Genomic DNA, 26,939 nt, shown 5'->3' with positions numbered 1-26,939 from the left:
GTTTCACATTTAAGACAAAGTTCTCATCTCTTAGAGATAATATGCTGCTGCTGCTGCTAAGTCATTTCAGTCATGTCCAACTCTGTGTGACCCCATAGACAGCAGCCCACCAGGCTCCCCCATCCCTGGGATTCTCCAGGCAAGAACACTGGAGTGGGTTGCCATTTCCTTCTCCAGTGCATGAAAGTGAAAAGTGAAAGTGAAGTCGCTAAGTCACGTCCGACTCTTAGCGACCCATGGACTGCAGCCCACCAGGCTCCTCCATCCATGGGATTTTCCAGGCAAGAGTACTGGAGTGGGGTGCCATTGCCTTCTCCGAGAGATAATTTAGATGAAACTAAAATAAATGAGTAAATCTATTTGTACCTTCTCACAGTTCAGTTCAGTTCAGTTCAGTCGCTCAGTCGTGTCCCACTCTTTGCGACCCCATGAATCACAGTAGCCAGGCCTCCCTGTCTATCACCATCTCCCGGAGTTCACTCAAACTCACGTCCATCGAGTCAGTGATGCCATCCAGCCATCTCATCCTCTGTCGTCCCCTTCTCCTCCTGCCCCCAATCCCTCCCAGCATCAAAGTCTTTTCCAGTGAGTCAACTCTTCTCATGAGGTGGCCAAAGTACTGGAGTTTCAGCTTTAGCATCATTCCTTCCAAAGAACACCCAGGGCTGATCTCCTTCAGAATGGACTGGTTGGATCTCCTTGCAGTCCAAGGGACTCTCAAGAGTTTTCTCCAACACCACAGTTCAAAAGCATCAATTCTTCGGTGCTCAGCTTTCTTCACAGTCCAACTCTCACATCCATACATGACCACTGGAAAAACCATAGCCTTGACTAGACCCACCTTTGTTGGCAAAGTAATGTCTCTGCTTTTCAATATGCTATCTAGGTTGGTCATAACTTTTCTTCCAAGGAGTAAGTGTCTTTTAATATCATGGCTGCAGTCACCATCTGCAGTGATTTTGGAGCCCAAAAAATAAAGTCAGACACTGTTTCCACTGTTTCCCCATCTGTTTCCCATGAAGTGATGGGACCAGATGCCATGATCTTCGTTTTCTGAATGTTCAGCTGTAAGCCGACTTTTTCACTCTCCTCTTCCACTTTCATCAAGAGGCTTTCTAGTTCTTCACTTTCTGCCATAAGGGTGGTGTCATCTGGATATCTGAGGTTATTGATATTCCTCCTGGCAATCTTGATTCCAGTTTGTGCTTCTTCCAGTCCAGCGTTTCTCATGATGTACTCTGCATAGAAGTTAAATAATCGGTGACAATAGACAGCCTTGACGTACTCCTTTTCCTATTTGGAACCAGTCTGTTGTTCCATGTCCAGTTCAAGGACCGATTAAATTCTCCACTTCTGGAAAATTCCCTGCTGGTCCAGTGGCTAGGACTCCACACTGTCACTGCCAACACCCCAGGTTCAATCCCTGTTCTTAGAACTAAGATCCCGCAAGCCATGCAGCTCAGCCATAAATAAATTAATAAATTCTTTACTCCCAACAGCATCAGACACGAAAGAGGTACTCAGAAAATAATTAACTGAGCATTTAACTATATGAAATATATAACTTAATTTTAAAAAGCAACATGTTTTAAATGAATATCTGGACAAATACTTTGAAGAACTAGTGGAAGGGACTGTTTGATTTATAGGCACAACCAGTGAGCCACCTCCTCTTTTTAAATGTTTTCCAATTATGATATCCGCTGGAATAAGTATTAATAACTTTGAGTCTCCTTTTGAATTGTAGTGGCACAAACTATTAAGTCAAGATTTTGAAAAACGGTGAAGTATATTCCATCACATATCATAACACCCATGCCGTTACCCTATCACTGTTATTGTGTGGGCAAAATGATTTGTTGGCACTTTATAACAATATTTTAAGTAATTTTTGTTTCCTATTTATGCATATTTAAAGCTTTTATATATTTTCGGCTTCATGATGTACATAACATTAATGCAGTAGCATGTTGCTTGGAGATATATGAACAAAATTTTCATGTTAGTAGAACCATCAAAATTTACAGGCCATCTGGATTCATGAGAATATTTAAAATCATCTTGCTGCTTTCAGTAGTTAGTAACTGTCGGTAAACTAATAATTATTGGGTCTTTTTAGCCATGTTGGGTATGCCAGCTATTTAGTATGTTCATGTCATCATATTCAGCTAACATTTATTGATTGCCAACTTTGTGCCAGAGACTGTTAAATTTTAAATTCATGCTTTTTGTTAATCCCCACAGCAAACCCATAGGATCTTGTATCACTGTCATAACTGAAGAAACAGACTTCCAGTGATAAATGAAAGCTGTAACAATATCACACAACTAGGGAATTCCCTGGTGGTCCAGTGGTTAGGACTCTGCAGGTTCACCACTGAGGGCCAGGATTCAATCCCTAGTCAGGCAACTAAAATCCCACAAGACAGGTGGCCAACAACAACAAAAAACCAATATCACAACCAGTGCTGTGTGATCAGAGGCAGGATTTGAACCCAGCTCTTAACTACCACACTTCTCTGATGGCCTTTTCCCAGTTCATGGTGGGGGGGCAGGGGCGGGGAAGATGGAGAAAATTCTCCAGGTTTTCAGTTTCCCCCATATTCTTTGGTATATGTCACCACTTGTTTGCTAGCAAGTTCTAGCAGACAACAAAACAATGAGGAAGTAGCTAACTAATACTAATGAGCGATCCCATGGTTTTTCTGAGTCTTTAGTTTGAATAATTGACACCATTTTCTGGACACAAACTTGAAGTTTTTATGTTATGCACATTTTACAAGTAAGTTGTTCCTCATTTGTGTGCTAAAATTAAATATATACCAGTATCTTGGGTGACTCTCAGGTACTTTACAAGTAAATAATGGAGTTGAGAATTCCTGGGACAATAAAAAGGAGAGAGAAATGAAAGCCTTTGTAAAATAGCATCAAGCTTGTCCTTGAAGGATAGAAAGGAGATGACAACAAGCAAACATGTAAAGGGCCGGAGAAGCTGTAGTTGTCCTGGAGCGAGAAGAACATGTGTCACAATGCGGGGAAGCTGGGCAGTGAGGGGGCTACTCTGTTTCCAAGTAATTGAATAAGTTAAATGCACCATGTCAGATAGGTGGAAGAACTTTCACAAAATGTCAAAGAAAAAAAAAAGAGAGAACTGCTTTTATTATCTTAATTTTTGACAGATTTTGTCTGATATAATGTGCTAGATTTGGTACCACATGACATTTCATATGTAATTATATTCTGAAATTGATGGAAAGATGTGTTTAATCTAGGAATATTCCCTGGGATTGTGAGAAAATAAAGAAAGCCAGTGAGTGGCTCAGAAGAACTGAAGGGCAGTACCCATCCATCTGCCAGCGGCTGGAGCTGGGTAAAGACTGGGACTCCGCCACCAAGCAGCTGCTGGGGATCCTGCCCAGAGATGCCCGCTCCCCTCCTCACAGGCTCCTTAAGCACAGCCAAGGCTGACGCTCATGCACTTGTCTTTTAACATGCACTCATGCCTCATGTATATGATAATCAGATATAATAGATGCCTATAATGAAGTCTAATTATGATTTTATTCAGTATAGCAATCACTTTAAAATAAATGGAAAAAGGCTATTGTTTCAGTGAACTAACAAGCAACTATACAATAAAAATTTCAAGGAATTCCCTGGTGATCCAGTGGTTAGGACTCTGAGCTTTTAACACTGTGATTCTGGGTTTGATCCCTGGTCAGGGAACAAAGATCCCACAAGCCAAGCAGTACAACCAAAAAAAACTTTTAGATAAAAATTCTAATATTACAGACTTTTTTTTAAACCAGAGGTTGGGGGAGGGTGGAGATTGGATAAAGGTGATCAGAAGGTACAAACTTCCAGTTACACGATAAATAAGTACTAGGATGTAATATGCAGCATGAAAATATAAAACACTGCTATATAGTACATGTGAAAGTTGTTCAGAGACTAAATCCTGAGTTCTCATCACAAGGAAACATGATTTTCTTCTTCTTTTACTCTATATCTGTGTGAGGTGGTGGATATTCACTATACTTACTGTGATCATCATTTCATGATGTTTGAGGATCAGATCATGGTGCTGCCATCTTAATCTTATAGTGTGCTAGATGTCAATTATATCTCAATAAAACTGGGAGAAAAAATTAAATCACTACCCTCTTTGACCTGTAAACTCCACTGGTAGGAATTGTACTTCTAGAAATTCATCTTACAGAAACATGGACACATTGACACACGCAGGTATCATATGTGCATATATACATAGTGCCATCATCCAGCATATGCAATAGAGCTCATCTTAAAAGCTATACAAATAGGTGTTTACGAGATAGAAATCTATGATGTCATATTCCAAACCTCTGAGGAATAGAAACTTTATTTCTATCTTACACACTTTGAATTTTAAAAGTTGAAATTAAAAAAATTAAAAAATTTTACAAGGAACGTATATACTTAGTTTTTATTTCAAAAATACATAAAAGCAGAGTAGTGTAATGACCCCCATCAAGACTTAAAGTATTTTGTCAATTGTTTTACATGTAGAACAGTCTTCTCTCCCCTCTTGCTGTCTTACCGAATGTCCCACATTCCGGATATGTCTGACTGTGTCCATTTCTCTTTCCCCATATTTCCTGTAAACTGGGAATTAAATCTGTAGTCCCGAGGAGATTAAGGATCAATGTTTTTGTCAACGTGAACCATGAAGTCTGGTTTATCTGCTTTAATAATGTTAACATTGATTAGCAGTTTTCCAATATGAAGTTGTTTCCCTACAACCAGCATATATCTGTGGAGAGATACTTCAACATCCAGTTCCTTATCAGTCTTTCAGCTAATGATGCTGTTGTCTGAATCATTTTAAGAAATATTGTGATTCTCTATTTTATTTTCTTCTTCTCATTAGCTAAATTATGAAATAAGCTGTCCCCCATCAACTAATGTTGCTTTATAATATTTTTAATTATAATTTAAATATTTTATTTTATTTAAAATATTTAATATTGTAAATATCTCAAATTATTAGAATTGCTGTCCTTCTTTAGAGGCTGAGAGTCCCTGGAGGGCAGGCTGTGATGTATTTATCTTTATGTTCCTAACACCTAGGATGCTCTTAGCGAGCCAGCACAAAGATCTGCTGCATCAGAGTCGTACTCTGTTAATTTAAAAGTTAATTTTGTAAATTAAGTTGTCAACTAAAAACTGTCACTTGCCATCTGCCTCTACAAGGATGAGGTCATTAGCCACTGCAGTCTGACCTACAACACCCCCTGAAAGGAACTTGGGGTCAGGATCAGGAATGAGACTCTGTGCTTTGGGAAAAACTTGCAGGACTGGCTTTCAGATAGATATTTTCTGGAGATTTTATGAGCCCAATTCTCACACCTCCTCATACCTAGAAAAGCACTAAAGTCATTAACAAGGACACCTGCTCCTAGCGACTAGCAGCGGCCCTCTGCCAAAGCAGGTGCTTGAGTGTGAGTACCCCCTTCACTGAAGTCACACCTGTGCTGAGCCCCCACCTCTTAGGAGCACTTCCTCCAGTGCTGGGGAGAGCCTATCTTCTGCACAGAGTTCTCATTTTACCCCAAATAAGACTTTGCTCACAATTCTCACCTTGTGCATTTATATCAATCAACAAAATTCAAAGTTAAAGAAAAAGCTCCTCTGCGACAAAGTCTCTATTTGCTAATTTGCAATTCAAAGAGAAAAATATTTCACCTAACTACTGTGGGAGCAAAGAAGAACTAAAGAGCCTCTTAATGGAAGTGAAAGAGGAGAGTGAAAAAGTTGGCTTAAAGCTCAACATTCATAAAACGAAGATGGCATCTGGTCCCATCAGTTCAGTTCAGTTCAGTCGCTCAGTCGTGTCCCACTCTTTGCGACCCCATGAATCGCAGCACACCAAGCCTCCCTGTCCATCACCAATCCCCGGAGTTCACTCAGACTCATGTCCATCGAGTCCATGATGCCATCCAGCCATCTCATCCTCTCTCATCCCCTTTTCCTTCTGCCCCCAATCCCTCCCAGCATCAGAGTCTTTTCCAGTGAGTCAACTCTTCTCATGAGGTGGCCAAAGTACTGGAGTTTCAGCTTTAGCATCATTCCTTCCAAAGAACACCCAGGGCTGATCTCCTTCAGAATGGACTGGTTGGATCTCCTTGCAGTCCAAGGGACTCTCAAGAGTTTTCTCCAACACCACAGTTCAAAAGCATCAATTCTTCGGTGCTCAGCTTTCTTCACAGTCCAACTCTCACATCCATACATGACCACTGGAAAAACCATAGCCTTGACTAGACCCACCTTTGTTGGCAAAGTAATGTCTCTGCTTTTCAATATGCTTTCTAGGTTGGTCATAGCTTTTCTTCCAAGGAGTAAGTGTCTTTTAATTTCATGGCTGCAGTCACCATCTGCAGTGATTTTGGAGCCCCAAAAATAAAGTCTGACATTGTTTCCATTGTTTCCCCATCTATTACCCATGAAGTGATGGGACCAGATGCCATGATCTTTGTTTTCTGAATGTTGAGCTTTAAGCCGACTTTTTCACTCTCCTCTTTCACTTTCATCAAGAAGCTTTTTAGTTCCTCTTCACTTTCTGCCATAAGGGTGGTGTCATCTGCATATCTGAGGTTATTGATTTCTCCCAGCGATCTTGATTCCAGCTTGTGCTTCTTCCAGCCCAGTGTTTCTCATGATGTACTCTGCATAGAAGTTAAATAAGCAGGGTGACATCACTACATGGCAAATAGATGGGGAAACAGTAGAAACAGTGACAGACTATTTTTCTGGGCTCCAAAATCACTGCAGATGGTGACTGCAGCCATGAAATAAAAAGATGCTTACTCCTTGGAAGAAGTTATGACCAACCTAGACAGCATATTAAAAAAGCAGAGTTACTACTTTGCCAACAAAGGTCTGTCTAGTCACAGCTATGGTTTTTCCAGTCGTCTGAGAGTTGGACTATGAAGAAAGCTGAGCACCGAAGAATTGATGCTTTTGAACTGTGGTGTTGGAGAAGACTCTTGAGAGTCCCTTGGACTGCAAGGAGATCCAACCAGTCAATCCTAAAGGGAAATGAGTCCTGAATATTCATTGGAAGGACTGATGTTGAAGCTGAAACTCCAATACTTCGGCCACCTGATGCGAAGAACTGACTCATTGGAAAAGACCCTTATGCTGGAAAAGATTAAAGGCAGGAGAAGGGGACGACAGAGGATGAGATGGTAGGATGGCATCAACGACTCGATGGACATGAGTTTGCTTAAGCTCCGGGAGCTGGTGATGAACAGGGAGGCCTGGTGTGCTGCAGTACATGGGGTCAGGAAGAGTCGGACACCACTGAGCGATTGAACTGAACTGTGGGCGAGAATTCATTTGGGGGGGCACTTTTTGTCAATCACTTATAACCTGGGCAAATTACTTTTTATCACGCTGATTTTCCGGGGGGGGGGGGGGGGGGCGGGCCGTGCGGAGAATCCCAACTAGAACTTGGAAAATAAACGTTTTCCTTATCTTTAAACAGCACTCCCCTAAACCGTAACAGCACTATGAGTTGCGTTTGATTGGATCCTAGGCGTTTATCCTAGCTACATCACCCAGATAAGAATCCCGGTATCTGGACAGCATTCGGCCAGGGAAGAGGTTTCGCCGGGTATCTCTCTGGCCCGCCTGCTCCACTCCCTTCCTGCTTCCCGCAAGCCCCGCCTGCCCGCTCCCCGCCCCGCTCCCCACCTCACTGCCCAAAGCCCCGCCCCGCCGACGCTACCCCGAGACTCTCGCCGCGGCCTTATGTCGCGGCTCTTCCTTCCGCCCAAGGCACTTCTCCCCCCTCGGCCCGCCCACCTGCTTCCTGTGGGCGGTGCGGGGCTGAGGCGCGCCCGCGTTGACGTGTTTGTTGTGCGCGAGCGTCGCACCTCTGTCCCGAGCACGCCATTGGCGCTTTCCAGTTAACTGCGTCCGACTGTCCGGGGTTCGGGGCCGAGAGAGGGGCGCGCTTAGCGGCCCCTCTCCTGGCAGCTTGGAGAGCTCCGTTATGGCGGAGGCGAAGGGGGAGGCGGAAGGAGCGAGCGTGGCTACAGTTCCTGGTTCGGGTGCCGACGGCAATGGTCAGTCGCCTGCAGTCGAAGGAGAGGGAGTTGGGGCGAGGGGCAAAGAGAAGGACGTGGCCGCGAAAGGAAAGGAGGCCGGCGGGGACAGCGAGGAGGACGGCGAGAATGTGTTCGAGGTGGAGAAGATCCTGGACATGAAGACTGAAGGGGTAGGTGCGGGCCCGGGGTGATGCTGCCCGCGCAAAGGGGGCTCCGGAGGCAGTGTGGCGGAGATCCAGCCGCGGGGGCGCTGAGACCGGGGCTCCCTCCTAGGCCGCCGTCCTCGGCGCGAGGGCGGCGTCTCGGCTCCGAGAACCGAGTGTCCTCGCCGCGCTCTGCCCCGCGCTTCCCCATCCCTCGTGGGGAAGCCTGCTCAGTGTTTTGTTTGACCCTGGTACCCCCAGAGTGAGGTGCTTCCTCCGTTTGTGCCCTTACGAAACTGTGTAGACCGCTGTTTTACATTTCAAGACTTCGTTCTTTACATGTTGGTCTCTTGCTAGATTGTGAACTCCCTTAGTACAGAGACTGTTCTCTTTATTAACTTGTTAACGCTGGCACTTGAGTCCGGTGCCTAGCATGCAGTAATTGCTTAATGTGTATCAGGTTGTTAAGTGAGTGAACCAGTTGTGGCCTGGCGGAAGGTGAGTGGGTGTAAGGATGGGCAATGGGAAGATAATATATTTTAGTAAATAGGTGTAGGGTGACCAAAGGCCCTACACGATGGTCCTCTGTGTGTTGTGTTTTCAGTTCAGTTTCTCAGTCGTATCCGACTTTGCAACCCCATGGACTGCAGCACGCTAGGCTTCCCTGTCCTTTTTGTTCCCTATGTTTTTTTAATTGTCTCTCATTTCCCATTGGTCGTATGCTACTTTTTTTTTTTTTGCGCATTCATTCCGTAGAGTTTTGTTTTCAGTTACTGCCTGGTAGGTGCCGTGTTAGGTCCTGAGGATATAGAGATGAATTGTAGCATACACAGTTGCTGACATAAAAGATTCTCTTGTCCAGTGGGGGATAAATAACTAAAAATCCAATGTCGACAATATTATTGTTAGTTGAAGTTAGGGACATTCTTACGCATTTAATTTTCCCAATTACGTTTTAAGTACCTTGAGGTGAGAGGTGCAGCAATCTTACACTTTTGTATCCCCTGCATTTAACATAGTGCCAGGCAGGTGGGAGATATTCAGAAAATAGTTAAGACGGTAATGTCTTCACAATTAAGGTGATTCACTTCTTGATACAATATTTTATTTTGTTAGCTTCGAAGGATTGTAGGAACTGCACCTAAAGCCCCATCTTTAAAATCTTTTTCCTTTAAGTGGAATCTCACTATATTTGTTTGGTGTGCATCTGCTTTTTTTGCTCAGTAACATCTTTGTGAGATTTAATCCCTGCTGTTGGAGCTATAGTTTTGTGTTTTTTTTTGGTTGCTGCTTAGTACAGTTGACCTCAAACAACTTGGGCCCTAGGGATGCTTGGCCCTGCACAGTTGAAAAGCCAGTGTAACTTTTGACTCCCTCAAAACCTAACTACTAAAGGCTTTTTTTTACCAGAAAGGGAAGCCTTACCATAGTGTAAACAGTTTAACAAATATTTTGTATGTTATGCGTATTATATACTGTGTTCTAATGAAGGACTTCTTCATGGCTCAGCTGGTAAAGAATCCGCCTGCAACGTGGGAGACCTGGGTTGGATCCCTGGGTTGGGAGGATTCTTAATAAAAAAGTAAACTAAAGAAAAGAAAATATTAATAAAATTGTAAGGAGAAGAAAATATATTAATGGTATTGCCTACCCTATTTACAGTGTTTGTTTACAAGATGAATTACCTGTCAGAGCCTACATCAATATTGTCTTAAATAAAACATTTTGGTGTTGTATGTATTACTAGTAATACTGACATCAACAATGAAAAGATAATGTGAAAAAGTTGAATGATTCAGTGTATTATGGTAGCCTAGTGTAATCAATCAGAGAAGGCAGTGGCACTCCACTGGAGTACTCTTGCCTAGAGAATACCATGGTGGGAGGAGCCTGGTGGGCTGCAGTCCAGGGGGTTGCAAAGAGTCGGACAGGACTGAGCGACTTCACTTTCACTTTTCACTTTCATGCATTGGAGAGGAAAATGGCAACCCACTCCAGTATTCTTGCCTGGAGAATCCCAGGGAAGGCGGAGCCTGGCGGGCTGCTGTCTGTGGGGTCGCACAGAGTCGGCCACAACTGAAGCAACTTAGCAGCAGCAGTGTAATCGATACAATTGCTTCACAGTAGCCTAGATTGGGCTTCCCTGGTGGCTTAGTGATAAAAAATCTGCCTGCAGTGCAGGAGGCGCAGGAGCTGCAGGTTAGATTCTTGGGTTGGGAAGATCCGCTGGCGGAAGGCATGGCAACCCATTCCAGTATTCTTGCCTGGAGAATGCCGTGGACAATCCATGGGGGTCACAAAGAGTCAAACATGACTGAAGTGACTTAGCACAGCACAGCAGTCTAACCTAGACACTAAAGAACAAATCATTAGAAAATTTTTATGGCATACAGTATTACAGTCATATTTATAATATAGTATCAGAAACACTGTTACATTTTTAAAGACACCGCTTACCTTGAATAATAACCTAATATTCAATTTCTCCAATTAGAAAAGAATGATAATATAATTCTTTGAAAGCAAAGTTATAACACATTAAGAAAACTTAACACATTAATTTTCCATTAACTGTCACTCATCTTATGCTTTTGTAGTAATAGACCAACATCTGCATATTCTTCATGCATTCTTTGCATACTTTTTCTTAATTATTTCAATATTTCTAGACTATATGGTTCATCTGCAGCTTTTTTCAAATTGTTGAAAATCTCTAAAATTTTTTCCAATATATTTATTGAAAAAAATCTGCATATAAGTGGATCCCACAGTTCAAACCCATGTTGTTAAAGGGTCAACTGTATTCAGTTGTATGAATATATTACAGTTTTATCTTTTCTACTACTTCTGTTGGGCACCTGGGTTGTTTTCAGTTTTGAATAATGCTTCTGTGAACTTAACTGATGGAGAAGGAAATGGCAACCCACTCCAGTATTCTTGCCTGGATAATTCCATGGACAAAGGAGCTTGGTGGGCTACAGTCCATGGGGTCACAAAGAGTCAGACACGAGTGAGTGACTAACAGGCAGGAACTTTACTGAACGTGTCTCCTGGTGTATTGTGCACAAATGTTTCTCTTGGTTGTCTTGCTATATACCTAGGAGTGGGAGGTATACACTAGGAGGACAAGATGCATGTCTTCAGCTTTAAGAAACTGTTTTCAAAAGTAGTTGTACCAATTTACACTACTGCTGCTGGCTTAGGAGAATTCCTTTCGTTTCTCATCCTGTCAACACTTGATAATCCGTCTATATTTTCAGCCAGTAGTGGTGATGTATTTGTTGGTATTTCCTACTTGTAATTTATATTTTTCTGGATTTTACATTAGAAATCAGCGTTGAAATCATTGAGCGTCTTTTCATATATTTAGTCATCATCTGGTTATCGTTTATGAACTGCCCTTTCAGATCTCTACTGAGTTGTCTTTATTGATTTCTTGTATTCTGGATTCAAACCCTTTGTGACTGGTGTCATGTAAATCTCTTTTCCTGCTATGTCTTTTTGGTAAATAGAATATGATTAATGTAGTATAAGTTATTTTGTCTTGATGTTGAGTGCTTTTAATGTCTGGTTTGAGAAATCTTTCCTTACTCTAAATATTCTTTTTTTTTCTTTTCTGAAAGCTGTGTTGTTTTGTCTTTCTGACTTATGTTTGCACTTTACTTGTAATTGATTTTGTGTATAGTGTAATGTAGGAGTCAGGTTTCATTGAGCAAATCTTTCTTTTCATTCTTTAACATTGTAAATTTTAGAATCAACTTGTCAATTTCCTTGCACACAAAAACTTTGAGTTTTTATTGAGACTTGCATTGAATTTGTGGATAAATTTAGGATTAATTTAATTTTTTCAATAATATTTAATAACTCTCTTTAAAAAATAACTTATTTGGCTGCACCTGGTCTTAGTTGTGATGTGTGGGATGTTTGTTGTTGTTAGTTTCTGCAGATGTGATCTCTTTAGTTGCAGCCTGTGAATTCTTAGTTGCAGCATGCAAATTATTATCTGACCAGGGATGGAACCCAGGCCCCCTGCATTGGGAGCAAGGAGTCTTAGCCACTGGACCACCAGAGAAATCCTGTTTTATAACTTTTTTATAACTTTATGTTGAAGTTTTAGTAAATTGACTTTTAGGTGTTATTGATTTTCCAGTGCAGTGGTAAATGATTCTTTGAAAAGTTTCCTTGTCTTACTGTTTGTTGCTTATGCAATTAATTTTTGTATATTTACTTTTTGTTGAAGAGATTCCCTTTATTTCTGGTTGCTAAATACTTTTATTGTGAATGAATGTTGAATTTTATTAAATCGTTTTTGCTGCATCTATTCCTTATTTGTTGGTCTTTTTCTAACATCTTGAGATGGATGCACAGTTTTTAAAAAAATATTTATTTTTAATTGATTGGTGATTGCTTTACAGTATTGGTTTGATTTGTCATACATCAACATGAATTAACCATAGGTGTACAAATGTCTCCTCCCTCCCATTCCACCTCTCTAGGTTATTACCGAGCCCCAGTGTGAGTTCCGAGTCATATAGCAAACTCCCATTGGCTGTCTGTTTACATACGTTGGTGCATATGCATTCATGCTACTCTCTCCATTCATCTCACCCACCCTTGTCCATAAGTCTGTTCTCTATGTCTGTGTCTGCACTGCTGCTCTGCAAACAGATTTGTCAGTATCTTCCTTCTAGATTCCATATATATGCATTAATATAAGGTACTTGTTTTTCTCTTTCTGACTTACTCCACTCTGTATATTAGGCTCTAGGTTCGTCCACCTCGTTAGAACTGACTCAAAAGAGTTCCTTTTCATGGCTGATGTGATTGTATATACGTACCACAGCTTCTTTATCAGTTCATCTGTTGATGGACATCTAGGTTACTTCCACGTCTTGGCTATTGTAAATAGTGCTGCGGTGAACATTGGGGTACTTGTGTCCTTTTCAGTTTTGGTTTCTTCAGGGTCTATGCCCAGCAGCAGGACTGTTGTGTTGTATGATAGTGTTATTCCTAGTTTTTAAAGGACTTTCCATCCTGTCTTCCACAGTGGCTGTATCAGTTTACGTTCCCTCTAGCAGCGTGGTGGTTCCCTGTTCTTCATGCCCTCTCCAGCACTTGTTACTTGTGGATTTTTTGATTATGGCCATTCTGTCTGGCATGAGGTGATTGTAGTTTTGCTTTGCATTTCTCTAATAATGAGCGATTTTGAGCATCTCTTCTTGTGTTTATTAGCCATGTATATCTCTTCTTTGGAGAAATGTCTGTTTAGGTCTTTTGTGCTTTTTGATTGGGTTGTTTGTTTTTCTGGTATTGAGTTGTATGAGCTGCCTGTATATTTTGGAAATTAACTCTGTCAGTTGTTTCATTTGCTATTATTTTCTCCCATTCTGAGGGTTGTCTTTTCACCTTATTTACAGTTTCCTTTGCATAGCTCACTGTTTTTAGCCTTTCTTTTTTCAAATAACATACCTTTATGTTATGTTAAATTACGTTCTCATCTTACTTTAGTTGCAGTTCATAAATTATGTTTGTTTTCATTCAGATAACATTATTTTCCAGTTTCCATAAATTGTGTATAAATATATTGCTTACTTTCCAAACATTTGATTATTATTAAATGTTTCACGTGCTTTAAAAGAATTTTTTACTTTCACTGACGTAAGTTCTTATGTTGTTTACATTGAATATTTGCCTGATTAAGTGTGTTGAAAGTGTTCAACTCAGTCACTCAGTGGTGTCCAACTCTGTGACCCCATGGACTGCAACCTGCCAGACTCCTCTGTCCATGGGATTCTCCAGGCAAAAATACTGGAATGGGTCGCCATTCCCTTCTCCAGGCGATCTTCCCTACCCGGGGATTGAACTCAGGTCTCCTGCATTGCAGGCTAATTGTTTATCATTTGATCCACCAGGGCCCAGTTGGGTTACTTGAAACCTATAATACATCTGCCAGCAAGCAAATCAACCATTAGTTAAGAACTTGAAACTAGAAGAATGGGGAAGTAATTTGAGAATAATTTGAATGCAGGAGGCCATTCTCTGTTTCATTCAGTTTCAGTTCAGTCGCTTGGTTGTGTCCAACTCTCCAACCCCATGGACTGCAGCACACCAGGGTACTCTGTCCATCACCAGCTCCCCGAGTCTACTCAAACTCATGTCCATTGAGTTGGTGATGCCATCCAACCATCTCATCCTCTCTCATCCCTTTCTCCTCCTGCCTTCAATCTTTCCTAGCATCAGGGTCTTTTCAGATGAGTCAGTTCATACTTCATATTCCTGATATTATTGATTAGTTTAACTGTCATTTTTTGTGATGTGTTTAAAGCAGTACTAAAAGATACCAGATATTTTTACTTCTTTTATTACTTATTTTTTGCCTCACCATTTTAGAATATATTAGCTATTTTTGCTTCTTTTATTTATTTATTGCCTTGAAACAAGGCATCCTGAGCAGGGATTGATCCCACAACCCCACATGAGAAGTGCAGTCTTAACCATTGAACCTCCAGGGAAGTTCCTGCTTTTATTATTAATACACTTGAAGTCCACTAAAGTGCCTAATTACAGTTGTGCTTTTTTAAAAAAATTTCATGTTCATAATACACTCAGACTCACTGGACTTGAGATTATTTTTTAAAACTAATTATCTAGTATCTAGAATCTTAAGAAGATAGGAGGACCATCTGCTTCCTTATAGTTTGGCTAATGGGTTAAGCTCAGCTACCAAGAAAATAGAGATTATGGAAGTTTTGAAGATGTTTATAGATCCCAGGGCTGTTATGAAAGTTTTTAGTATACAGCAAAGTTTTGGGCAATATTTGGGTTGACATTACTCCTATTAAAAAAAAAAAGTATAATTCAGTGATTTCATTTCTTTTGTATACTGCTGTACACATAAGTGACCCTCAGTAAACATTTATTGAATGAATGAATGAAGCAAAACTGCTGAAATAAAGGCTGTTATTTGTCAGTCAAGTCTGGAGCTAAAGTTGAGTACTCCTTATACTCAGAAATGATTATTAATATTCCTCATTGTCATTGACTAGATCAAACTTAATTGATAACTAATATTAAATTTATATCTATGTTCATTATTGAAATAAAACTTTACTAGTTTCTTTTCCCCCCATAAATCAGAAAAGCTGCAAGAATTGTTTAGTATCTCCCACATGCCTTCACTCAGATCCCCCAGTTGTTAATGTTGGCTTTATTTTTTTCCTCTATATACATTTTTTTCCTGCTTTTGAAAGTAAATGGTGTGTTGGTTTTTTTTTAAGCCCCCTTGAGTAATAAATTTAGCATTATTTTTATGCACACAAAAATCAGGTGGCCCCAAAGCAAGGATCATTTGTTTCCATGCCCTATTGTTGGTACATTAAGGTGTTTTTCCACTCTGCTGTAACAGTGTAACTTCTCATGTGATACTCCTACCAAGACCAAGCATACTGCTCCTTGAAGGCAGTACAGCACACTGTTTTTTTCCTTTGCCTCCATTGGTACAGAGGAGTTCAGCATTGTGCAACCATGCTGTCTCACCTCGGTGTATCTCCTTTTAACTACACCTTCATAGAACTGTCACAATGTTGTATACTAATAGTTTTCTTTTTCCACACTTTTGCTAAAAAGAATGTGCATACATTTTCACTTGGTATAATCACTCCCACCCACCCCCCATAGCTGCATAACTGAACCATTAAACTGACTTGTTTTTTTTGGCCACCTTGCAGGATCTTAGTTTCCTGACCAGGGATTGAGCCTGCTCACCCTGTAGTGGAACCATAGAGTCTTAACCACTGGACTACCAGGAAGTTCCTACATAGGCTTTTAATTATTATTTTAAAATTACAAAGATTTTCAGGATTATTGTTGGAAGTTAAGAGGCTATACACTTTTCCCATCATCTCTCACTTTCTCACCCTGTTAAAGGCTGATACTGAGTCTTCTACAGGTAGCAGAGTGTCTGGAAAGCAGTGTGGGCATGGCTGGGGACTGACCTGGGAGGGCACTCAGCTTGGAAAGTTTGTGGCCTTGGTGGTTGTGTGAATAAACCCAGACAGTGTTAAAAGCAGAGCTAGAATGGTGCTCTGCAGATCGTGCGGGAACTATTGAATTGAGGGCGTTCTTGCTTCTCAGTGAAGTTGGGCATTAAGGAGAAAAAAAAAATCAGAAATCTAGAGAAGCAAGAATTTGGAATATATATGACAAAGACTTAATAGGGACTTCTCTGGTAGTCTGGTGGTTAGGATTCGGTGCCTACTGTGGCCCAGGTTTGATCCTTGGTTGGGGAGCTAAGATCCTGCAAGATGCATGCCATGACCAAAAACAAAGGTTTTAAAAAGAGAAATTCTTATAAATGAGCAAGAAAAATGGACAAAAGACGCAACAAGGAACTTGAAAATGTTTTTGTTGTAGTTTATGTATATGGGCTTCCCTGGTGGCTCAGATGATAAAGAATCTGCCTGCAATGAAGGAGACTTGAGTTTGATCCCTGAGTCAGGAAGATCCCCTGGAGAAGGGAATGGCAGCCCACTCCGGTATTCTTGTATGGGAAATCTCATGAATAAAGGAGCCTGGTGGACTACAGTCCATGGGGTCACAAAAAGTTGGACATAACTGAGTGATTAACACATACATACGCATTCTATATGTGTATCTTGAATTTTCCACTATAACCACTTTTCAGTGTACAGTTCAGGGGTAATTAAGTACATCCACATTGATGTGCAGCAGCACCTCTGTACAGCTCCGGAACTTTTCCATCTTCCCAAAGTGAAACTCTGTCCCCAGTAAACACTGATTCCCTGTTCTCTCTCTCTCAGCCCGTCTCCTTTCTGTCCCAGTCAGTTTCCATGTTGTAGGTGCTTCATATGAATGGAATCATAAATATTTTCCTCCTGTGCCTGGCTTATTTCACCTAGCATGTTTGTAAGGTTCATCCATGTCAGCATGTGTCAGAATTTCCTCCCCTTTTAAGGCTGAATACCACATTTTGATTATACATTCATCTATTGATTGACTGATTGGGTTGTTATAATGCTGCCCTGAAATGTGTTTTCAAATATGTCTCTGTTTTCAGTTCTTTGGGATATATACCTCATAGTGGAATTGCTGGATTATGAGGTAATTTTGTTTAACATGTTGAGGAATTGCTGAACTGTTTTCCATAGCAATTGTATCATTTTACATACCCACCATCAGTGTGAGAAGGTTCTCATTTCTCTATGTCGTCACCAACCCTTGTTATGTTCTGTGGTTTTGTTTGTTTGACCTAGTAGGTGTGAGGTAATATCTCGGGTTTTTTACATTTATTTTGGTCATGCTAGGTCTTCACTGCTGCACAAGCTTTTCTCTAGTGGTGGTGAGGGGGGCTGCTTCAGGTGTATTGCGGTAGCTTATCTTGTGTAGCTCCCCAGCTCTAGAGCACAGGCTCATAGTGGTGGTGCATGGGGTTAGTTTCTCCTTGGTATGTGGGATCTTCCTGGATCAGGGATCAAACCTGTGTCTCCTGCATTGGCAGACGGATTCTTCACCACTGAAGGGAAGCACAGTTGCCTATTTTTTAATCTAGTTGGTTTTTTTTGCTGTGTAGTTGTATCAGTTCTCTTTTTTTTTTTTTTTTTTGGCCATATGGCATGCAGGATCTTACTTCCCTGATCAGGGATCGAACCCACAGCCCTTCATTGGAAGCCTAGCATGTTAACCACTGGAAGTTCTCAGTTCTTTATATGTTTTGACTATTGACTCTTTATCAGATATCCGACTTGCAAGTATCTTCCCATTCAGGCGGTTGCCTTTTCATTTTGTTGATGACTTGCTTTGCTGTGTAGAAGCTTTCTCGTTTGATGTAGTGTGACTTTTTTGCTTCTGTTATTTTTGCCTTTGGTGTGATACTTTTTTTAAAATATTTATTTATTTACTTATTAGGCCGTGCCAGGTCTTCATTGCAGCACCTGGGGTCTTTAGTTGGAACAAGTGGTATATAGTTCCCTGACCAGAGATTGAACCCGGGCCCCCTGCATTGGAAGTGCTGAGACTTCACCACTGGACCACCAGGGATACTTTTTTTTTTTTAAAGGCCACTTGCGTCAGGAGAAGAACTCCCCCCACACACACACATTTTATTCTAGTTGTTATTTAAATTTTTATTTTTTTAATTTAAAAATTACTTATTAAGTGAAAAGTACCATATATAAAATAGATTGAAGATGAACTCTCCTTCCACTCTCCTCCCTAGAAATTTACAATCACTGGCTTCTGTCTTAGAACATTTTAAGAGATGCTTTTAGGCCAGTTCATGTTAGGAGGGGACGAAAGTTAAAATGTGACTGATGTCTTACTATTCCACTGTGGTAAGCAGTTGCCCTCAGAGGAGAAACTGTAGCTGGACTTGGATTGGGTGGAATTTCATTATGTGTTTTAAGGAATTCACAAGTGATCTCAGGAGATGATTTTTTTTTTAGATGAACATTCTTTATCATGATTTTAATCTCCATTGTAAGTTGGTTCATTTATTCTCAGCAACTGTATGGCTTTGGAACTATAATCAAATCTAATATCCTTTATTTGCCTGTTTTTAATTTATGTTACAGGGTAAGGTCCTTTATAAGGTTCGATGGAAAGGATACACAGCAGATGATGATACCTGGGAGCCTGAGATTCACCTTGAGGACTGTAAGGAAGTTCTTCTTGAATTTAGGAAGAAAATTGCAGATAACAAAGCTAAATCAGTGAAGAAAGATATCCAGGTATTCTATTTTATCTCATAGTGGTTTTTTTTAATATAATAAATTTACTATAAATATAATGGAATACAAAATGTACAGTATGGAATTTACAAGGAAAAATGAAATATACAGCATTTCTATTGGAAGCTCTGTATAGCCAGTTGATTCTCATAGAATGCTTTCATTGATTTTTGCCAAACTGTTCTTTTTGCAGCCAGCCTGTGATTGCAGGGGACAAACAGCTATAGTTTGGACATGTTGATTAAGTTACAAGTAAGAAGAAAGTGGGGAGAAAAGAGACATGTTGAAATTTTACTTGTTTGTCCGTGATGTGAACATTGTGTTTTCGTATACCTGAGGAATTCCTTGTGTGCTATTCACATTACTACTGCAGATACAACACATACTTTTATATTTAATCAGCTTTCAGTTCAGTTCAGTTGCTCACTCACATCCGACTCTTTGCAACCTCATGAACTGCAGCACGCCAGGCCTCCCTGTCCATCACTAACTCCCAGAGTTTACTCAGACTCATGTCCATTGAGTCAGTGATGCCATCCAACCATCTCATCCTCTGTCGTCCCCTTCTCTCACCATCGATCTTTCCCAGCATCAAGGTCTTTTCAAATGAGTCAGCTCTTTGCATCAGGTGGCCAAAGTATTGGAATTTCAGCTTCAACATCAGTCCTTCCAATGAACATTCAGGACTAATTTCCTTTAGGATGAACTGGTTGGATCTCCTTGCAGTCCAAGGGACTCTCAAGAGTCTTCTGCAACACCATAGTTCAAAAGCATCAATTCTTCGGCACTCAGCTTTCTTTATAGTCCCAACTTTCACATACATACATGACTACTGGAAAAGCCGTATCTTTGACTAGATGAACCTTTGTTGGCAAAGTAATGTCTCTGCTTTTTAATACGTTGTCTAGGTTGGTCATAACTTTTCTTCCAAGGAGTAAGTGTCTTTTTATTTCATGGCTGCAGGCACCATCTGCAGTGATTTTGGAACCCCCAAAAATAAAGTCTGCCACTGTTTCCCCATCTATTTGCCATGAAGTGATGGGACCGGATGCCATGATCTTCGTTTTCTGAACGTCAAGCTTTAAGCCAACTTTTTCGCTCTCCTCTTTCACTTTCATCAAGAGGCTCTTTAGTTCTTCACTTTCTGCCATAAGGGTGGTGTCATCTGCATATCTGAGGTTATTGATATTTCTCCTGGCAATCTTGATTCCAGCTTGTGCTTCATCCAGCCCAGCGTTTCTCATGATGTACTCTGCATAGAAGTTAAATAAGCAGGGTGACAATATACAGCCTTGATGTACTCCTTTCCCAATTTGGAACCAGTCTGTTCTTCCATGTCCAGCTCTAACTGTTGCTTCCTGACCTGCCTACAGATTTCTCAAGAGGCAGGTCAGGTGGTCTGGTATTCCCATCTCTTTAAGAATTTGCACAGTTTACTGTGATCCACACAGTCAAAGGCTTTGGCATAGTCAATAAAGCAGAAATAGATGTTTTTCTGGAACTCTCTTGCTTTCTCGATTATCCAGCAGACGTTGGCAATTTGATCTCTGGTTCCTCTGCCTTTTCTAAAACCAGCTTGAACATCTGGAAGTTCACAGTTCACGTATTGCTGAAGCCTGGCTTGGAGAATTTTGAGCATTACTTTGTTAGCATGTGAGATGAGTGCAATTGTGTGGTAGTTTGAGCATTCTTTGGCATTGTCTTTCTTAGGAATTGGAATGAAAACTGACCTTTTCCAGTCCTGTGGTCACTGCTGAGTTTTCCAAATTTGCTGGCATATTGAGTGAAGTACTTTCACAGCATTGTCTTTTAGGATTCGAAAGAGCTCACCTGGAATTCCATCACCTCCACTAGTCTTGTTCATAATGATGCTTTCTAAGGCCCACTTGACTTCACATTCCAGGATGTCTGGCTCTAGATGAGTGATCACACACCATTGTGATTATCTGGGTCATGAAGATCTTTTTTGTACAGTTCTTCTGTGTATTCTTGCTACCTCCTCTTACTACCTTCTGCTTTTGTTAGATCCATACCATTTCTGTCCTTTATCGAGCCCATCTTTGCATGAAATATTCCCTTGGTATCTCTAATTTTCGTGAAGAGATCGCTAGTCTTTCCCATTCTATTGTTTTCCTTTGCACTGAACACTGAAGAGGCATTCCTATCTCTACTTGCTATTCTTTGGAACTCTGAATTCAAATGGGTATATCTTTCCTTTTCTCCTTTGCTTTTTGCTTCTCTTCTTTTCACAGCTATTTGGTGTGAAATAGTGATTAGTAAAACTAATCAGCTTTAGTAACATTTCTAAGTCTGACTTTTCTGCTAATTAAAACAATTCTTAGATCACTTTATAAAACTATAGTTTTTAATCTGTAACTTAAAAGCTATACCTTTAATCTATTTCAGATTATTCACAAGTCTGATTACATCCACTTCAGTTTTTAGCCACTTTATTGTTTTTTAGGAGCTCTTGTTGATGCTAAGGAAGGATAATGGATTCAAAGGAACTCAGATGAGTTATTAAACTTCCTTCAGAAGCAGTTTGGAAAAAGACTTGATGGTGGTTGAAAGTGGGATAATGTTAAAATTAATGCACAAATTTGGCTCAAGGGTTTCCTTCTAGGGGTTTATCTGTTGTTTTATCTTTGATTCTTGTATTCCACACGTTATTGAATTGGCTTTATTTATGAATCTTCTGAGAATTTCCTGTTTTACTCTAAGTTTCATTTATAGCTTTTATTTATAAATCAACCCCACTCTTGTGCAATTTTTCTTTTTGCTTTTAGTTTTCTTTTTTATTAAAAATAATTTTCATTTTTTATACTGAAAGATGTTCTTGAATTTAGAACTATTAATATACAGTGAAAATCACTCGCAACAAAATTTCTTATTGAAGTTTTTATTTTAAGGACTGAATATTGATCCCTTCTTTCCCTACAGTTTGAATTTTATTACATTTTTACTTAGTATCTTTTAAATGACAAAAGCCATATTAGGACTTGACTGTGTGTAATGGTTTTTGATAATAATTATAGTGATAGAGGCACCTCTGCCTGGCTAGTGCTTGTACTCTGTATATACCAGATACCCGGCCAGCACTTTTATGGATTAGACTGAGAAAACTGAGGCAGGCTCAATGAGCTAAGTAACTAGGCTCAGTTCACCAGTTAGTACTGATAGAGTCAGGCACTATGGTAGGCTTTCTTTTGGTTTAGGCTGTAGTTTGAAATTGATTTAGAAGAGTGGAATTAACAGTTTTTAAAATGTATGCTGTAGTGGCAGGGTCTTTAATAAATAGTTTTTAAGTTACTAAGGAAATTCTTCAGTACTTTTAAAATTTTTATAAAGGAAATCCTTTATGAGTTCAGATTAGAGCCTTTTTTCCTTCAGTGTTTTGCTATAGTCATATTCACTTTTCTAGAATGGGTGCCTACTCCCTCCTCCCCTATTTCTTTCACTAAAAATGCTTATAGACACAAATGCACCCATTGTACTAGGTGACTGGTTCATATTGCTTTCAAAATTTAGACATTTTGATTGAGTTTTCTTAAATTTATCTTTAACTTTACTCCCTGATTAGTGAGATAAGTTTGCTAAAACTTTTCTCAGAAAGTCTTGACTCATAGAACACTGGCTTTGTTGTCCCATCACATCACCAGGGCTCTGCTTCAGTCCAGCTTGCACAGGAGTCTGGATGAGAACGACTCCTGATAGACTGCTGGGTTTGAGGCTTCTTAAGCTTAAAAATCCTTGTCCTAATTTTAGGGAGATACTTTTCCACTAGAAAGTGTCTTTTTCTAAGTTGTCCTTACTATTTTATAAATAACTTAAAATTCCAGGCACTAATAACATTTTGAATCTTTTAAGACTGAAACCTCTGGTCTTTTTTTTTTTTTTTATATTGGGGTATAGCCGATTAACAACATTGTGATTGTTTCAGGTGCATAGCAGAGCAACTCAGCCATGCATATACATGTATCCATTCTCCCCCAAACTCCCCTCCTATCCAGGCTGCCATATTAACATTGAGCAGAGGTCCGTCCCCTGGGGTATACAGTAGGACCTTGTTGGTTACCCATTTTAAATATAACAGTATGTGAAAATGAACGTGTTAGTCACTCAGTTGTGTCTGACTCTTTGCAACCTCATGGACTTGTAGCCCCTCCAGGCTCCTCTGTCCATGGGATTCTCCAAGCAACAGTACTGGAGTGGGTAGCCATTCCCATCTCCAGGGGATCTTCTGGACCCAGGGATCAAACACAGGTCCCAGATTATGGGCAGATTCTTTACCGTCTGAGCCACTAGGGAAGCCCATATTTATACAGTATTCCAGTATTTATATTGCTGTGACTTTTAACCTAATTATTGAATGGTGTTGGTAGACAAGCCTATGGCAAAAATGAGTAGTTACTCAGTAACCTTTTCCCACTTTAGCAAAATAGTTTTGCTGTTCATAAGTTCTTGTGATTCTTTCACTCTAAGTGTAGAAGTAGGGAGTAGGAGAAAAAGGCTTCATTCACCTCGTCATCACTGTTCATGCAAGAGAGACATGTGCCGCTTGTAAAATACAATATTTGCCTGTCACCAAAATCTTTGTCTTATGGAAAAGTGCTACCAATTCTGGGAGCCCTGCTTGTTCAGGACTTAGTCAGCATCACAGAAATAGAAATGGTTTCTACCAAAAAGTGATTGTAGATTCTATTCACCAGAAAATATACATCATGTAGAAATGGTATTTGTTCATTAGAAAATTTTTTTTTAGCATTTGGATACCTTTACCTTTTTGCTGACCATCGGGTAGTTCGAAATTTTTTTAAAAAGCGATGAAGTGCTATTTAACATTGATTTGTGTGATACAGTCTAGACCTTCATTTTTAGTCAACTAAAAATCCACAGCTAGGCACTGGCTGGTTTCCTTGAGAGCTCTGATGATGGATGTTACATGGCAAAGAATGACCTCTGCTGGACCATCACAGCAACATTTTACTGCCTTTACCTTCCTGGTTTTCTTTTTTAGGGATAGCATGTTTTGTTTTGTTTTGTTTTTTAGTAAATATCAAGTGTCTTATATGGGCCAGACTCTTAAATGGTCGTAGTTTTATGAGAATAGATCATATCTATCTTTTGTTCTTGAGGAGCCTTACAAGTTGTCCATGTGTGATCTTACTTTTAAGAATAGTTCCATATCCTTGTCTTCTGCCTTTCTTTTAAAATAATTTTTATTAGTACATATTCTAGCAAGCAAACAGCTGTGTTTTTTAATAATTAACCTGTGTCCCTACTCCTCAGCTAAGAGATAGTTTTGCCTTTATTTTAAAATTTTTGAGGATAGTTGTTTTTTTTAGCTTCTTGAAATACTGGCTATAAAGTAATATATGTACTCTTTTAAGATAAAATGAATGAGAATTTGCACACTCAAATAAGCTTTATTTTTAAAAGTGTAGATTTTGTGAAGTAAACATTTATTCCAGTAGTGCCATGAACCAAAATGTTTTTAAACTTACTGTTTTGGAGTTGTCTTCATAAGAATGTGAATGTCGTGCAAGAAAATAATTTCTAATGATGCCTCCTTTTTGTGTGCAAAAAAAAATGCATGATGATGGTTCTTACAGTGCAAAAGTGCACTTCCAAAAGTTATTTGAGCAGTGGTTGCACAGCTGAAGAGTTCATGCTTCCCAGAGGTGATTAGGTAGAGGGAGTGACCCTGAGGGGGGTGTATACTGTGCGGTGATTTTGTCATCACACCTTGTCCACCGGGTGTTGACCTAGTGGAGGAGGGTGACTGACCCTAACCTGCTTGAGTCAGCCCCAGCTTATGCCTGTTGACTTACTGTAATCATGACCAGGGCCCCCCTTCATTTTCAGATTTGCCCTAGTTTGTATAATAAATAATATGCTTGCTGTGTGTATGAAACTATTCAAGTAAGTAAAAAGACAGATTACTAGTGTACTGAAAGTGCTCAGGTTTGTGATACGTGTGGTTTTAATTTTATTCACATTTTAATTATTTTAAAAGTTAACACTAGTTCCTTTCTAGCATCTAATACCTGTGTATCAGTTGGTAACTAATTTTTATATCCTGACTTCACTGAATCTGGCCAGTTATTCCAGGGCTGGATCACCCCAGTGCAGCTAACCCTGCAATTCATTTGAAATCAGTGGAGAAGGCAATGGCACCCCACTCCAGTACTCTTGCCTGGAAAATCCCATGGACAGAGGAGCCTGGTGGGCTGCAGTCCATGGGGTCATTGAGGGTCGGACACGACTGAGCGACTTCACTTTCACTTTTCACTTTCATGCATTGGAGAAGGAAATGGCAGCCCACTCCAGTGTTCTTGCCTGGAGAATCCCAGGGACGGGGGAGCCTGGTGGGCTGCCGTCTATGGGGTCACATAGAGTCGGACACAACTGAAGTGACCTAGCAGTAGCAGTAGCAGATAATTTCACACTGTGAAGTTACACTTTTTTCTTAATACTTTCTAATATCTAATAATCTATTCAGTTTCTCCCAGTTGTCCCAAACAAAGCATGTCTTTGTTGACTTGATTGAATTGGGATTTGAAAAAGGTCTGGATGTTACATATCCTTGATAATCTCTGCATCTGTCTTAATCTATAACAGCTTCTTCCTGTAACCTTCCCCCGTTTTTCCCCATCATGTCTATTTGATGAAGAGACCAGATTATTTTTGTGTAGAGTTTCCTGTATTCTAGGTTTTGAGCACATGGTGTCTTTTAACATGTTCCTCTGTCTCTCCATGTTTTTCTAATGGAGAAGCAGGATTGCACGGGAATTAATTGGCTTTTTTACTGATATTTTGCACAGATGGTCGTGAGCCTTGCTGTAACATGTCAGAATGCCCATCTTGTGTAGTTGACTCCTCTCCCGTGAGGTTAACAGAATCTCTGAGATGAGGAGTTTCAGTCTGATCCACATGACAAGTCCTCACATTTCATGTGTAGGTTTTAGGAGCCACAAGTGGTCATTGCCTGGAATCATTATTTCATTACAGCTTGTGATTTTGTAATTCTGACATTCCTTTGCCTTTACTGCTTACATTACTGGGAAGATGATTCTGAGACGCTATGGTCCTGACTGACTCTGGAAGGGGAGGTGGGAGGAGCTGGGTTGAGGTGGTGAGGCTGCAGAATTGATGCACGTAGGTCAGTGGCTGAGGGAAGAGCGGACTCAAGAGACAACATGAATTACTGGATTGGGAACCTAGATACATCATGGTATTATTTAGGGAACAGCTCCAGTTTTGAACACATGAGATTTTAGTTACTTGCTTGTCCAAGTGAAGATGGCCCGTCTCCCATTGGAAACATGGGTCTGGTCTGTGTTGAAGAGGAAGATTTTGGCTAGAAATGTAGATTGGGGAGTTGGTGGTGTGTGGGGGATACTTTTTCTTATCAACTCTGTCTCAACTGATAATCTGACTATAAGATTGACTGTATTTTGGAAAAAAAAATTCAGTTTTAGAATTCATTTAAAATCTTTTTGAAGCAGTTAGTCAGCTTTGTCTAGCAAGCTTTGTCTGTTCTTTCTCTTCACCCCCCCACCACCACCCTGCTTTCTCCCTTTTTTTTTGCTTTTTTTCAAAGAAAACTTCATTAAATGCTTTGGAAAGACTGACTAAAAATGAGTCACTTAAAAAAATCACAGTTGATTAAGAGACATTACATAATGAGGAAGGTTTCAATTCTCCGAGAAGACATAACAGTTCTTAATGTGCCCCCTTTATCAATGCAGAAAGTTTAAGTAAAAACAGTGTATTCTGTTTGGAAATGAGGCGTCACCACTGTTTCAAGAAGATGGAAGTCAGTTGTCAGCTCTTCAGGATTGAGGGAAATTTGAGATGGTCTCCCACAGGCAAGTAGTTCTGTAGACAAGTGTCCTACAGAACTTGCTTAAAGCAGAGGGGTAGCTTTCCAGTGAGCCTTGATTGAGTTGCAGGCTTTG

The 26,939-nt window shown here is 40.1% G+C and overlaps 2 protein-coding genes across 4 annotated transcripts in view; both read left to right on the top strand.

The window, feature by feature from the left end:
* PARP4 (poly(ADP-ribose) polymerase family member 4) overlaps nucleotides 1-4,153 on the top strand; it is a 73,827-nt gene extending 69,674 nt beyond the window's left edge. Inside the window, exon 35 of the mRNA XM_052649956.1 lies at nucleotides 3,273-4,153. Within this exon, the coding sequence (XP_052505916.1) occupies nucleotides 3,273-3,468 (196 nt within the window). The 3' untranslated portion in view covers nucleotides 3,469-4,153. The remainder of the gene's footprint in view (nucleotides 1-3,272) is intronic.
* Nucleotides 4,154-7,971: 3,818 nt separating this feature from the next.
* Nucleotides 7,972-26,939, top strand: part of MPHOSPH8 (M-phase phosphoprotein 8) — a 46,700-nt gene continuing 27,732 nt past the window's right edge. For all 3 annotated transcript variants that reach the window (XM_052650066.1, XM_052650065.1, XM_052650064.1), the window contains exons 1-2: nucleotides 7,972-8,260; nucleotides 18,823-18,978. In XM_052650066.1, coding sequence (XP_052506026.1) covers nucleotides 8,036-8,260; nucleotides 18,823-18,978 — 381 coding nt within the window. In that variant the 5' untranslated portion in view covers nucleotides 7,972-8,035. The remainder of the gene's footprint in view (nucleotides 8,261-18,822; nucleotides 18,979-26,939) is intronic.

Source organism: Budorcas taxicolor, chromosome 12, assembly GCF_023091745.1.
Source record: "Budorcas taxicolor isolate Tak-1 chromosome 12, Takin1.1, whole genome shotgun sequence".
Lineage (NCBI taxonomy): Eukaryota > Metazoa > Chordata > Mammalia > Artiodactyla > Bovidae > Budorcas > Budorcas taxicolor.
Note: the sequence above shows the minus strand (reverse complement) of the source record. Positions and strands in the feature narration are given on the sequence as shown.